Source organism: Mastacembelus armatus, chromosome 11 (assembly GCF_900324485.2).
Source record: "Mastacembelus armatus chromosome 11, fMasArm1.2, whole genome shotgun sequence".
In the NCBI taxonomy this organism is placed as follows: Eukaryota; Metazoa; Chordata; class Actinopteri; order Synbranchiformes; family Mastacembelidae; genus Mastacembelus; species Mastacembelus armatus.
Genome location: NC_046643.1, coordinates 10,131,993 through 10,146,519, shown reverse-complemented (window position 1 = coordinate 10,146,519; position 14,527 = coordinate 10,131,993). Strand labels below are relative to the sequence as shown.

The window sequence follows — 14,527 nt, the reverse complement described above, 5'->3', positions numbered from 1 at the left end:
ATTCAGAGGAAAGCTCTTTATATGGACCTCCAAAGGCACCGCTGGTGTTTCACCGACATCTGCAGCTCTTGAAATATTGTTATTGTTTCACCTGGGAAGAATTATGCCATCTTGTCTGTAATCAGTTGAGTGGTCACAGATACAGTATGTATCTTCCTGCTGAGAACAGGGCCGTGTTACCGAGGGGGAAAATATAGTCTTACTGTCTTGCTTTCTTGTATTCGCACCAACACTACTTGGAGACAGGTGGGATCTAATTACCAGTAAGATGATGGTTGTTTTCCACATCGGTTTCAATTGGAGGGTTTCGTAGACCTCTTTCTCTGTTTATAGTGTTGGCCTGTGTAAACACATACTTTCCTTTCTTGTACACAAGGATGGGAAAAGTAGCTGAAGCACAGACACAAAACAATAGCGCTAGAGTTACTAGCAGTTTTGTTCAGCTTTTTAGTTGCTGAACATTGACACAATCGTTGAGCCCTTTCCTCTTGCCACATTACAGACTTCTGTTCTCTTAACACTAATTCTGGTGAGTCATTGATGTGGACCCCAGTTTTGATAGACTTCTGATGTGTTTGGGTGGGAGAGAGAGTATTGCTGCATCTGTGTGCACTGCAATTGTGTGTGTTTGTATGTATTTGTAAGCACACATACTAGGAAAGCCCTACAGTTCACCCTGTATTTTGTGTAGAAAACCAACAAATAGTCATTTAAACAAGGCAGGGCATCATGACTTGTTTTACTCCATACTGATTACATCCCCACTGTGGGTGGTTATGGCTATCCCATCTAAATAACTTCAAACAAAGGAATTCCTCTATTTAAGATAATCCAAATGTGATAGGCCCCATCCAGCTGTTCAGCTACCCCTATCCATACATCTTTCTTGCTCGACAGGAACTATGTAATCTCATACCTCTACTATTCACCACACAGAAATGGTTCACCATGACACCTCCAAAGAGGCAAGCAGAGACCACCAGATGTTGGGCATCGCAGTAGAGGTGCAGGGACTGTAGCATTACATTCAATGTTTACATAATTTCTTCAGCGGTACACATGAGCAGCCAGCATATAGTTTGTGTCCAGTGATGATACACATTAGCACCTTCAATGACAAAAGAAGGGTAGGGTCTCTATAGGTATGAAAAGGTGTGTGTGTGTGTGTGTGTGTGTTGGGACGTGGGTATTTTGACTCATACTTTTCATGGCAATGGCATTTCAAAATACAAACTATGCTTTCAGAAAAAGAAAAATATACAGTGTCCTTGTGTCTGACATTATGTCACAGAATGGCACCTTGTCCACTCAGGCTATGTGAGGCTGTTTTTGAGGCCAGTGAAGCTGGTCAAATAAGGTTAAAATATACTCTTACACTTGGTGCAAGCATAGTGTTATTTTCTCTTATGCTGCTTTTATGACTACATGAAGCAAAGGGGACAAGCACAGACCTGAGCAAAAGGGAGTACTGACTTCCAGCCTGGGATCATGGTCTGTCTGAACAGCCAACAGTTTACAGCTGGAGAGAACATAGAGCTGGCAGTGTCCATTCACCTCTGTAACACACACACCAGTTTGGTTTGTGGCAAATGCGATGTAAACACCTGTGTGTTGGATGAAATGCTGCAGAGGAATAACTGTGCACTTTCATTTCTGTGCTTTAGTAAATATACATTTTGTACTGTAGAGTCATTTTACTTAGTCCTGTCTGCAGTAGACATTTTTCATATTCAAGGTCTTTTTCTTTTCCCCCCCTAGAATGTTTAAAAAAAAAAAAAAACAGTATGTTTTTGAAAAAAAAGTGAGAAAGAATCTTTGATTTTTTATCTCACTAATGAACTTGAGGCTGGAAACGAGATAGTGGGTGTGTTTGTGTGTATGTGTGTATGGGTGTCAACTATGTAAACACAAATGCTGAAAAACATTTTTTATCAGTGCTACACCTGCTACTAACAGATACCATGTCACATGCCCTGCACTGAATGTACACTCTATAAAGTATCTAGGTAATGCATTAAGGTATATGTGTATATAGATTTAGACTGAGCTGTGGGCGTTTTAGGTTTTGCATACACAAAGCTGAGTCTTTGACTGGAAGCAGAAGAGGATCTGGGTTGCAGGCAGCAGGATTTGACATCTACTTATTTCCTGTCATTGACTGAGAGTCACATGGCGGGTAAGTGCGTGGGCGCAAGATAGTGGAATGCGTTAAAGGGGTGAGGCTCTTGCCACCAGACGCACGGTCACAGACACACACACACACACACACACACACACACACACACACACAGACACACGTTTATACTTCTATCCTCGTGAGGACACTCCTAGCCCTTTCCCCTTTCCTTAAACATCACAGGTAAATAAGTCCTTACCTTAGCTCTAACCTAAATCTATTTCTCCCAATGACAGCTATAGACACACACACACACACACACACACACACAGACACACACACACACACACACACACAGACACACAGACACACACACACACACACACACACACACACACACACACACACACACACACACACACACACACACACAGCAATACTTGTAGCTGCAGTTGTGTTTAATGCAGAGGAAACACACACACATACACTGTCCCTATCTCTTATGCTGTCTGACTGAGTTCATGGTTCAGTTCATGGTGGAGAATGCTGAGGCACTGTCTCAAACCACACACTCCGGATCAGACACTCAAGGTGCTAGTTAGGCAACAACAGTCAGATATTGAGAGATAGAAGAGTTCAACAGTGTAGCAGTAAAAACACTGTTGCTCACATGCAAGCATAAGGAAAAAACATGCGCCTGCCTACACCCACACACATGCTCTCATCCACACTGTGCAGCATGTGTGTCCAACATTGTATGTTTCCCACTGTTATAAATCTTTGTGCGTGAATGAAACTTTGTCATCCAATCAAATTACTCACAGGCCACACCGACCTCCCCGCCCCTGTTCTTTGCTCCCTCACTGGGCCATTTAATCCCACTTTTTCTCTGTCTTTAGCTGTCTCTCAGCTATAGGCTAGCACGTCTACATATGCAGCTATAAGGCATTTCAAGTTGTCATAAAAGGCATGACATCCTCTTATCAACAACCTCAAAGGCACAACTGTATCAGCCCGCTTCTCGTTTTGGTTGCACGTTAATCAATTGTGTGTGTGAGGATCTGAGAGCTGCTATTTATCTATATGTATTATTTGGATAGGAGTTATATATATGTGAGTGTTCGTGATGCAGGAACATGCATTCTGCACTTCACTGTCCACTACAGTCGCCATTTTTACCACATTTTAAGTGGATTGAGAAAGAAATATGTATGGGAGCCTAAAGTACATCACAGTAGGCCACTTACACCCTATGTGGCCCCACTGTAACGACTGCTCCAGACACGCACACACACATGCACACACGTGTGCCAATAGTGTGGCCTTGATGTGGGCTGGTGTGCTGTGTCTGCAGCTGGAGGCCAAGGCTGCTAGAGGCGAGGAGGAATTAAAGAAACAGAAAGGATAAGAATGAGATACCGAGGCAAGGAAATGACAAATAGAGAGGCTGGGGAGAATGATCATAAAGGAGTTGGGCAAAGGTGAAATGAAAAAGAGTGAGGAGGAGTTTAGTTGGGCGTAATTCATCAAACCTAATTTTACCAAAATGATCTGGCACCACAAGAATGGGGAAGAAAGGATAAGATGTAATGAGAATTAGGCTGAAGAGTAAGAAGCAGTGGAAAGAGAGAAGAGGGGTAGAGTTGCAGTGAAATGCGTCTATAGTCGCAGACATGGGCTGGGAGCCTGAACATGGAAAATGTGACATGTTTTAGCACAGCAAGAGGGCCCCCATTTGAGGTGGTGTGTATGGGTGTGTCACTCAGCCGCTGTCTCCTGGTTTTGGAAGGACAGTCCATAGAGGCCACACCATACTATACCTTAACCAGACCAGATCAATAAAATCCACTTAATTTCAGGTCAAGTTAAGTAATTAAATAAAGGTGGTTTCAAAGATGTTGGCCTGAAGTAAGGTCTTTATACATCACATGGCTTCTAAAACTATTTAAATGAATGAAAAAAGAATCTAAACACAGGTTCATAAAAAATCATAAACCTATGCAACATATGTCAGGGTATTGTAAGCAGATATTGCTTGAATTTAAAGAGTCCTAATCCAAAAAGGTAGGGAACCATTGCCATAGAGTCCTGTAAAGTCAGAGCATGTCAATACAAATGGTCCTTACACACAATAAGAAATGAAATCTGAAGCCTGTGTAACCTGATGTACTGCTCAGTTTTTAGCTGCACATGCACACTGCCTAATAGATGATGCACTTGCCCCACCTAAAGGTGAAGAGAAAATGTACAAGAGAAAGCAGAAGTGAGGTAGAAAAAAATAAATACTGAATTAAAAAAAAAAATTCTGACATTTCTAAAAATTGAATAACATCACAGAAGTTAAATTTGTTAAATGTGATTTAAAATGTATGTGCCAAGAATAAACACTGTATTGATGCAGTATTAATTAATTGTTGTGTGTGACCATAGTTTTTCAGTAAAATGTTAATCTTCTTTGGAGACTTTGGCCTGAATGTAAAACAAACATTGGCGCTAAAGTCTCTGTCAGGGTGTTTGGAGGCAATGCAAACAACTTCCAGAAAAAAGAATTAACTTCTGACACTTTAAGTTTTCTGAACATTTTTTTCCTGCGCTGTCTCCCCGAGGGCTGAAAACAATCTGAAAATGTTGTTGTCATAAATCTCTCTGATCTTGAATCTGCTGCCTGAAAGCGTCCGTAAGGTCAGTGATACGTGTGTCAGGGTAACATTCCTCTCCTCAGTCTCTTTGTCTTTCTGTCATTTTATCTCCTACACATAAAATGATTACAGACAGAATCACTGAGTGCTAACCTATTATGGCCACTGAAAGCTCTGCTCTGTGACTGTGTAGTGTTATCACTTAAAAACTGGCTGTTTTGATTCTCTTTGTTTCACAGCCTGGAGCAACAGACAGCTGGTGTACTGTAATGTATAGAAACTGTTTCAACTTTGCTCTCAGCTATCCTTTTACAGTTTTATGTCCCAGTTTCTTTTGAGTGATACCCTCAGCCTTAGGGTAGCTGTCTCTCTTGCTCATTCATGTATGTGTGTGTGTGTGTGTGTGTGTGTGTGTAAGATGACCATGCTGTGCTGTCTCTATCAGGTGGACCTCTTCTTCCTCTTGGTGTCACATGGGAGGGGCCTGGGCACATGCAGGCTAAACCTAGCTCTTCTTATTTCCCTGGCAAATGTTGTCACCACAACCAGTCACATTTCTCTCCTCCTCCTCCTCCACCTCCACCTCTTTCTCTTCCAGTCCTCTCCTCTTTCCTACATCCCTCACTCCCTGCCTGTCTGTCAGAAGTCCCACATATCCCCAGAGGATAAGATGCCATGGAGGCCATAGGGAGAACAGCGCTCTACGTCTGCTCTGTTCTATTCGTCCTAACAGGTGAGTGTTGTGTGTTAAGGCGACGTGGTGGGATGTTGTGCTTGAGTTGTCAATGTTGTGTTGGTGCAGCTATGCAGTAGCTGTTACTGTGGTTGCTGTGTTTGCCTGGTTGGCAGGGTAAAGCCGAGGGGTGAGTAGAGGAAGTTTTTTTGTGGTGCACAGGAACAAAATATTCACTGAGACCTTGTGAAATCCTTTGTCTTAAAGGACTCAGACTGGAGAAGCAGTAATGAAACTGGGTTGCAAAATATAAAGACACAAAAACAGATCTTTAGAGAAGTGAATTCAAGGACAATCACCATATGTCATGATATACATAAAAAATTTAAAGATATATTGTAAAAACATAAATTATTCAGTACTGAAGTACCTTAGCCCGTCCTCAGCCTTTTTCAATGAAATGTAAAAATGTTCCTTAGTGTCTCTCTTGGTTTGTTTTGCATATCCTTTTCATAGCCATCGCCGTGTGACTTTACAGAATTAGCTATTGTTGGTTGTAAGTAAAACTACAAGGACAGAATCTATGGAAAGAAGAAGTGACCGAGGTTGCAGTTGTGTGAGTCAGTGACAACAGACATGCACCGGCATCTCTCCTATTACCAGAGAAAATCCAACAGAAAAGGCCTGCAAACACACACCATCCCCAAATTTAATGTTTGCATCATCAACCTTCCTTGAGGGGCCTTATTTTGTTTTATCCGACAGAGGACCGAAGATGGTGGCATTCAGGTACAGACTAGGCGACTTTATTTAGTATCCAAACAACTTGGGTGGTTGTGAGGGTGATAAGAAGCGGGTGCTTGTGGGTCTCCACACGCAGTTGTTTGAATGTGGGTGTGTGTGTGTGCATGGTAATTAAAGTGTAGATTTCTTCTCACCTCAAAGTCCATTTTCACTGCAATTTCCTCTCTATCACCGCAACAATATATGTATTGTTTGGGCACAGCAGTGAAAGAGTGGACTCAGCGAACTCCTCCTTTTACTGGATCATAGTTGATGTAAACAGGCGCACTCCTGCCACTGACGCAGACACACATCACAAACATCGGTGTTTTTCAATCAGTTCAGGGGACAACACTTCAACTTGCATCACTAATCTAAAATTGACTGACTTCTGTTTTGGGGATTGGCTTCTTGCTCCCAAAAGGAAGACAACATGATTGTATAAACAGGCTTATTTCTCCACAACATGAGTAATACCAGCCCACGCTCACACACACGCACACAGAAACTGGCCTGCGGGCCTGTAAGAGTGGTAGCATGTCATGAGGGCGTCTGTATTATTTAGGACATAACACCAGATGCACAGTAGACCCAGCGTGATGAACAATGTGGTCAGCGGTCACCAGGGACCTGTCTGACTCCAGCTGGACATCCCCGAGGAGGAGACGACGAGAAGTGGACTGGTTGGGTATGAGAGGCAAATGTAGAAATATGAAGGGAAAATTTGGCTTTAGAGGAAAAAAACTAAATCTTCACACCAAAACCTTTTCATTTTTTTGAGACAGCTAAAATACATTTAATTAAAATTAAAAATTTTAGGACTTTTTTCCAATTATTTCCAGAGAAGATAGACAGAAGTAAATCAAAGGAATAAAAATGGGAAATTAAAGGAGATAGCTGTGAACAAAAAGATTCGAATTTGTTTCACGCAAGCACTGCCTACTCACATGCTGCTGCTGCTTAACTCAACCTGGCATCAAAACACAGTCCACTACCTCACATTTTAACTTTGAACTGACAAAACATTTCCAGATCATGAAATCTGAAACTGCCAAAAAAAAAAACAAAAAAACAACCCCTGATAGATATAATAGATTCCATGACCTATTTATGATGCTTAGAGTCAACAAAATCACATACATAAGCTCTTACAGGGAGAACATGTTTTATTATTTTTAACTCCACAAAATGACAATATCTACAAAACAAACAAGAACACCTTCCATGGGATTTTGATTCTTGGTTTTGTTTTCAGACAGTTACCAGTGAATAAACTGGTAGTTGGCAACCGGCCACAACTTAAACAGAAGCCACGGTGCAATAGATCAGCAGTTATCTGGTTACTTCAGACAGCCCAAGTGTTTATTTTGCGACGAGTCAGGATCAAAGAGACAGCTCTCGCCCCCGTCTGCCAGCAATGACACTGAGAGGTAAGCTGGGTCAATATTAACTGACTACAGTTTCAGGACGTAGACTATTAGAGGACTAGGATATAGACGAGGCGGTTAAAACAGATCAGGGTTGAGAGTCATGTTTTGCTCTCATATTGTCACTCGTGTTCCCAGCTACTCAAGTTAACAATATAAATAAGTAAGCACTTCCCGATACAGCAAATACATGCAAAATCAATTTTACATTCTAACTCAAACACATGAGCATTTTCATTGTAGTGTTGCATGTCAGTAAATGAGAATGAACTCTCTCCGCATACACCTGCATCGTTTTCAGACGCAACAGGAAGTGAAAATACGCTATAAAAACTCAATATACCTGCAAACAGCAGACACATGATGAACTAGCTTTTGATCATAGTGGAGCATTTAGCAGATAACAAGACAGGTGTTTTTCTCAGGAGTTGGTGGAAACAAAACAGCAGAGCGAATATTGGGTGTATGCCAGGTGGCCTGAAACCTGACTGTTATTGTTGGTCTGTGTCTTCTGGATGTGTAGATAGTCAAATGTTCGCTAACAGGTTAACTGTTTCAGCTTTTTAAGGTGATAACAGGCTACGTCAGCGTTATGATTATAATTTGTTGCACAGGCCTCAAGTGGCCGAAATCATTTTATTTTCTGCAGAACTGCTAACAATCATAAAACTGTTTTGTATTGTTTTTTTTATAAGAAACACTAAAGGGTTTTTTTTTCACACAAAGTCTGTCACATTTATCATATTTAACATTGATGATTTATGAGCTACCATCTGATGCCTTTCATCTAACAAGTACTATGATTGTGTAACTCTTTCATTCCCTTCCTCTTGTATCTCCCTCCTGTCATCACCACACAGAGGTCAACTCCGAGTTCATCCACATCTCTTCATTAGTCCAGCATGCCACTGAAGGGAAATCCCTGCTCCTGCCCGTAGAGAGCCGCTTTTCACTGGACGAGGTTGAGATGCAGGGAACTTGGTCCCACAACAGTCCGAGCGGCACCAGGATCACGTTGGTGTCATTTACCAGAGAAACTACAATTATTGACATGATGTACCGCAACCGCATACTCTTTAAAGGACCAAATCTTTCTTTACTAATTCCAAAATTAAACCAGGAGGATGAAGGGGATTATCGCCTGAGCCTCAACATAAAGTTTCTTAATAACACAGAATTGAACAAGGAGGAGAAAACTGTGCACGTGACAGTGGATGGTGAGTGTTTACCCATCACGCATCATGTCATGATGATCTGTTTGACACCAGTGACCAAGACCTAAATTTATAGGCTTTTTTTGTGTTTTCCTTAGTCCCTGTTTCCGCTCCAGTCATTGAGAAGAACCCTACTTATGCAGTTATCGAAGACAAGGCGAACGTAACCTGGACTTGTTCTGTTGAAAGAGGAACAAGAGTTGTGTTTCGGTGGTTGAGGGACAATGTCGCACTGGTTCCTGGTGACAGATATTACTTCTCCCAAGACAGCTCAACGCTGTTGATCAGTCCTGTGAGAAAAGAGGACAAGGGGACTTACTGCTGTGTGGCCAGTAACCCTGTCAGCCAGAGTCGGCACAGTAGGGCCCTGGAGCTCAATGTGTACTGTGAGTTCTGACTTTTTCTTCCCTTTCTGTGTATCAAGACCAGCTATAATTACTATTTCTACTTTCCAGTCATTTTCATTTGCAGTGTGGTTGATTTCCTTTGATTTGACCTTTTCTGAGTTGAAACTGAAATGTCTCTTATGGGAGAATCATGTGAATTTCATTTTCAAGTTGTTTGGGACAGATAATTAGGCAGAATAAAACTAAATGAACACAATACAGGCATCCATTAATGCTTTAAAGGTTATTGCTTTTACATAGATCTTTTTAAACTTCGTTTTGAGCACTATTATCTATTAACACTGCAATAGCCCGACCTGTGAGGTTCACTTCCAGTTCTCTCCTTTCACTTCCAGTTCTCTCTCTACCAATATCAGTGCATAGAATTCATCTGTTTTGGATTTCCTCTTTCCCCTGGTGTCCTGGTAGTACTCTGTCAGGTCATATGCAAATTTCTGTGAGATGTGCTTGCTGACAACTGAAAATATGCAGCCGTTATGGAATGATATTTGCATGGGAGCATATTTGTCTTACAGAGCTCTTCTGTTCCAGTCTAAAGGCCATAGATACATGGATATATTGTCTTGGAAAACTGAAACCTACAAATAATCTCTCCATGAATTTATTTCAATGTGTTTTAATTTTCACAAAAGTTGTGTTTCTGGATGGATGCAATGAAAGGGGTGAAGAACATTTCTTTGTGGGAGATGTCTGTAGCTATCTTAAATTTTCCTTAGTCAGTGTGTGCAGATCACTGACATCATTAGTATGTGTAGTAGCAAAGTCTTCATTTTTGTTTGCATAGACAAAGCATGTTTGTGTAGCAGCAAGCAAGAATCTCCTACTGATAGTTAAAATGGTTCCTTCAGTTTTACCATGTTCATTTTGTGTTAATGTGCAGGTGACAATGACTTGAGTGTTTCCAGTATAAAACACATCCTGTACATTTAAAATGAGCTGATGCACCTTAAAGAACAAATAGTATTCAAGGAGAGATTCACTTTATGCAAAATATTTCATACAAGCTGCAAGCTGCTGGGGCTGCCGTTGATGTTTGGTCACAACACAGCTACACTAGAATTGCTTGGTAAATTACGTTCCTGGTTCAAGGGCAACCCCACTCTAATACAGGATGGCACATGTTTCCCCAGAACTTACAGTTAAAAGCTCTAATCTTTAGCTCACTGCTGCCCCAGAATGCACTGGAATGAAACAACTCATAGGAAGAAACTATTTTGCAAGCAGCAAACTGTCATGTTTCCCTGACCCATTGTTGGCCCCTGCAGATGGCCCCTACAACTTGGAGGTAAACTCTGTCCAGGGCCTGCGGACAGGAGAGGTGTTCACCATCAATCCTGGAGAGTTGGTTTTCTTTGAATGCCAGGCTGACTCCAACCCACCTAACACCTACGTCTGGATCTCCAAAAGCCGCAATTCAACCCAGGTCATCACTGAGGGCCCGCGCCTGGAGGTTCTCTCCTACAGACTGGCCCAAGCTGAAGAGTACATGTGCCGTGCCTTCAACAACGTGACGCAGAAGCAGGATGAGGCCCAGTTTACGCTGGTGGTGGCCAGCTTAGGAACAGGTGTGTAGAGGGTGGAAGAAGGAGCAGAGCGTGGGCAGGTTATGGGATAAACACTGCATGTCGAAAGCAGAAGTGGTTTGACAATGATGAACGCTGGTCAGCTTGGGAAACATTTGCATAGATACAATAATGTAAGTGAAGCATTGTGCACACAAACAGGTGAGAAGTGAAACCAGGTTATGATTATAGCATGAAATATTCATGTCTATTATGAAGCCCAGGTTATATCTCTGTTGCTAGGCTCCAGCATCTGAGACCTGTATTAATGTTCAGTGACTGGGAAAGTAAACAGAGGATAGCAGCTGTTGTATTTGTTTACTAAGTTTTATAGCATGTGGAGTTTCTGTGTGCTGAAAGTGGCATTGATATGTTGTCTTGGAGAACTGATGGCTCCTGCTGATACCAGCTAGGATTTAAAATGGTACTCAGTCAACTGAAGTCATGACATCATTCAGTTTAAGACTTCAAATCTTCTGATGAATAACCTTTAAAGATTGGCGTCTGCAGTTAGCTTAGCTGCCCCATGATGCTGTCCTTACACACGTTAAACTATTAACTTCAGTAGTGTATCATGCTTGCAATGACAATGCTAACATTCTTATGCTTTGCAGATTCTAGGTCATAAACCACAGTATTTCAAGTATTAAACTAAAATTTTGACCTGATGATTAGAAAGGTATGGGAGTCATCACTGTTATTAGAAGTTGAGCCCCACAGTCCTGCGTTTGTTTACAGGGCAAGAGAAGCACACCCAGGAGGGCAGCTCTGTATCTCCACTGGCGGCTATTACTGTCGGTTCTTTGTTCATCATTGCCTGTATGCTGCTGTTCTTCCTCAGGAGAACCTGCCATCCTAAGAGAGGTAAGATAATGTCTTCTCCTGCTGCATAGGCATAAGTGGTTTTCTACATGTAGCACTTGTTAGTCCCTGTTGGCTCAGCCGTCTGTTTAATGTGCTCCGTGTTTGAAATCCGGATGACTGAATAACTGAAATTTTAATATTATGACTGTTAAATGTTCCCCTTTTCCTGAGGTTAGAACACACCGGCGGCTTGCTGCACCATGGTGTAATTAATCATAAATGTAAATAACGTGTTGCAAAAGTCTGTGTTTGTGAAGAATTATTCCAATGTGTCTCTTTCTTTTCATTATCAACAGTACTTATGAACATTTACAACAGGTAAGTGCTTTGAATATGAAGATCTGACAGGCACGAATCACTGTGCCTTTGATCCACGTATAGACTTTAATGGGATTTATTTGCCTGTATTTGCAGACCACTTTCAGAACAGAAAAGACCTCATCGTTCAGGTGAGCTGCATCATCCCACATGATTGTCTGCCTGCAGTATATTTACATATATACATATTACATCATATGTTGTGAGGCATTATTATAGGCAACAATGGGAGTCAGGGTGGCAGGGCTTTGGTTTTCCATTGAACGGAAAAAAAAAAAGGTTTGAGAAAGGAGGCGCCCAAAACAGAAAAGTAAAGAAGGTCAGGGTGATTCCATCTGAAAAGCAGGTTCTATGGTGTCACATCATTCATCATATTAGAGGAGAATAGATAATAATGATAACCTTTATGTAACACTGTGGATATGATAACCTTTATGTAATAGTGTGGATTTGATGTTAAATGTGATCTGTGTATGAACAGGTCATGAGGATGCAACAGAAGACTTCGGCATCTACGAGTTTGTCTCCATACCTGGGAAAATGGAATCTGCACAGGTATTTTTTTATGTTGTACTTTGATGTGGGCAACATCATCATACCAGCCGGTGTATCATTTAATCAAATAGCTGAACTCATTTTGCTATGCCACTGTCCTGCAGGCATCATGCAGATCTCTGGCCCGCCTTGAGTCAGTTCAGGATATGCACACCACCATCTATGATGTGATCAGACATGTTCCTGAAACACCCAGTCACAGTTTGCTAAAGTAAAGTAACTTCCAGCCGGAGAGTTGAAATGTACCGTTCACTTGAAGACTTCCACGTAGCTTTATTCTCTTAAGTCTCTGAACCACCAAAACCTGTTTCAGGTTGTGGTGGCCTTTTTATTGCACAAAGGATGGAGGAGACTTGTACACAACCTGAGTTTGCACTGTTGTCCAGAGTTATGGACAGATGTTAAATGACTTTGGCTGATATTATTGTGAGAACATGTAAGTATGGCTTGAATTTGTCTTATGTGAAAGTGTAGCTGTAGTTGAAACGTTTTCCGTTTAAAAATGAAAATCACTGTTGTCACATTAAATTAAGTCTGTGAAGATTCTCAGTCGTCCAGGTAAAGTTATCTAGAGGTTGAGCCATGGAAACTGGACATTTTTAGAAGTGCAGTAGATACATTAAATTAAGCAAGTTAGTATTTTTAATATGATCTTATAGGGTATCAAAGTCCAAGTCAAGGTATCCAAAATTCCTACATCTAGATTACTATTAAAAACAAAATTTTAATTTTAAATACTGAGGTTTTATGTGCCCTTTCAACTACATTTTTCTAATTTAACATTTCCCTCAAATATAGCCTGTTTTGTAAAGAGACAAGTGTTATAATGAATGCATTTTCTTGTATGAAACATGTTTAGGTTATATGTAAATATTGTCCATAGACTATGCTGCAGATTCTTTATAAATATTATTTCTATGTTTTGCTCAAATCTATTTATCCCTATATATGCTCTTAACCCTGTTTCCTCAAATGTAGCATTTTCTTTCTGCTCAAGATGCATATAATACAAAGCTGAAATAAGGAAATTATGAATAATTCTTAAATGATTGCAAAATTTGCATTTATGTGATTGTTTTGTACTTTATTAAACATATAACTGTTTACTATTTTGGGTCATTTTTGCATATGTAATCACTTTCTGAAACCAAAGACAATGTATTTTATTGTATATTTTCTGAAATTACAAATCAGTTTTATATACAGAATGCCTTTATCACAGAATAGCAATAGCAACCAAGGCTTGAAATGAACATTTTCTCACAGATCCTGTAAATATTAATTGAAGCCAGCAAAGCTGTCAGTTGTTCTGCTGCTTCACACTCAGGCTTTGTCTGGTGTTCTGGCTCTCATCTCTCTTCTCACAAGTGTATGAGTTGTGCTTGCTGTTCTGCTGTCTCAGAATTGCTGCATAGCGTTTGTTGCTCTCAGCTTTAGCTGTATTGGTATACTGTGTACCTGGCATGATATGGAGATAGGCAGCAACAGACGGATAGTTCAGCATGTGGCAGAGTGCCCTCCACCTGCTCCCGCTGACACCTTGTCACGAATAGATAAAAATGTGTGGCCGTTTGCTTGCATTTGTGTGTGTGTGTGTGTGAAAGAGAGAATAACTAAGATGTTTTGTTAAGAAAATAGAGGTCAAATGTAGAAAAATTATAAATTAGACCACCACAGTTTTCTGTTACTTAGTCTCACTTTAACAATTGTATCACTCAAAGTCAATAATCCTCTTTATGATATGATTCATCTTAAGAAAGCATTGTGCTGTCTCCATCATGTCACTCCTATGCAAAGTGCTTTTTCTTCAAATTTATGACACTGTAGCACAAAAATGTGGATTAGGTCTATTGTTTGAACACTTTTCACAGATAAATTATATTATACATTATATTATAAATCACGATGCTGTATTGCTTATTTTACAACATTCTGAGTATATGCCACCAAAACAAATAATTACTCTGCT

At 40.7% G+C, this 14,527-nt stretch overlaps 1 protein-coding gene across 2 annotated transcripts; it reads left to right on the top strand.

Moving 5' to 3' along the window:
- Positions 1-5,185: 5,185 nt before the first annotated feature.
- hepacam2 (HEPACAM family member 2) lies at positions 5,186-13,667 on the top strand. 2 transcript variants are annotated; one of them, XM_026301022.2, is made up of 10 exons: positions 5,186-5,488; positions 7,467-7,641; positions 8,499-8,855; positions 8,951-9,238; positions 10,525-10,824; positions 11,560-11,685; positions 11,982-12,003; positions 12,100-12,134; positions 12,485-12,558; positions 12,663-13,667. In XM_026301022.2, exons 2-10 carry the CDS (start codon positions 7,629-7,631, stop codon positions 12,771-12,773), a joined length of 1,326 nt encoding a protein of 441 aa, XP_026156807.1. In that variant the 5' UTR covers positions 5,186-5,488; positions 7,467-7,628; the 3' UTR covers positions 12,774-13,667. The 2 variants fall into 2 exon arrangements, with proteins under 2 accessions (XP_026156807.1, XP_026156806.1); XM_026301021.2 differs by lacking the exon at positions 7,467-7,641 and having other exon boundaries at positions 5,189-5,488.
- Positions 13,668-14,527: the final 860 nt, after the last annotated feature.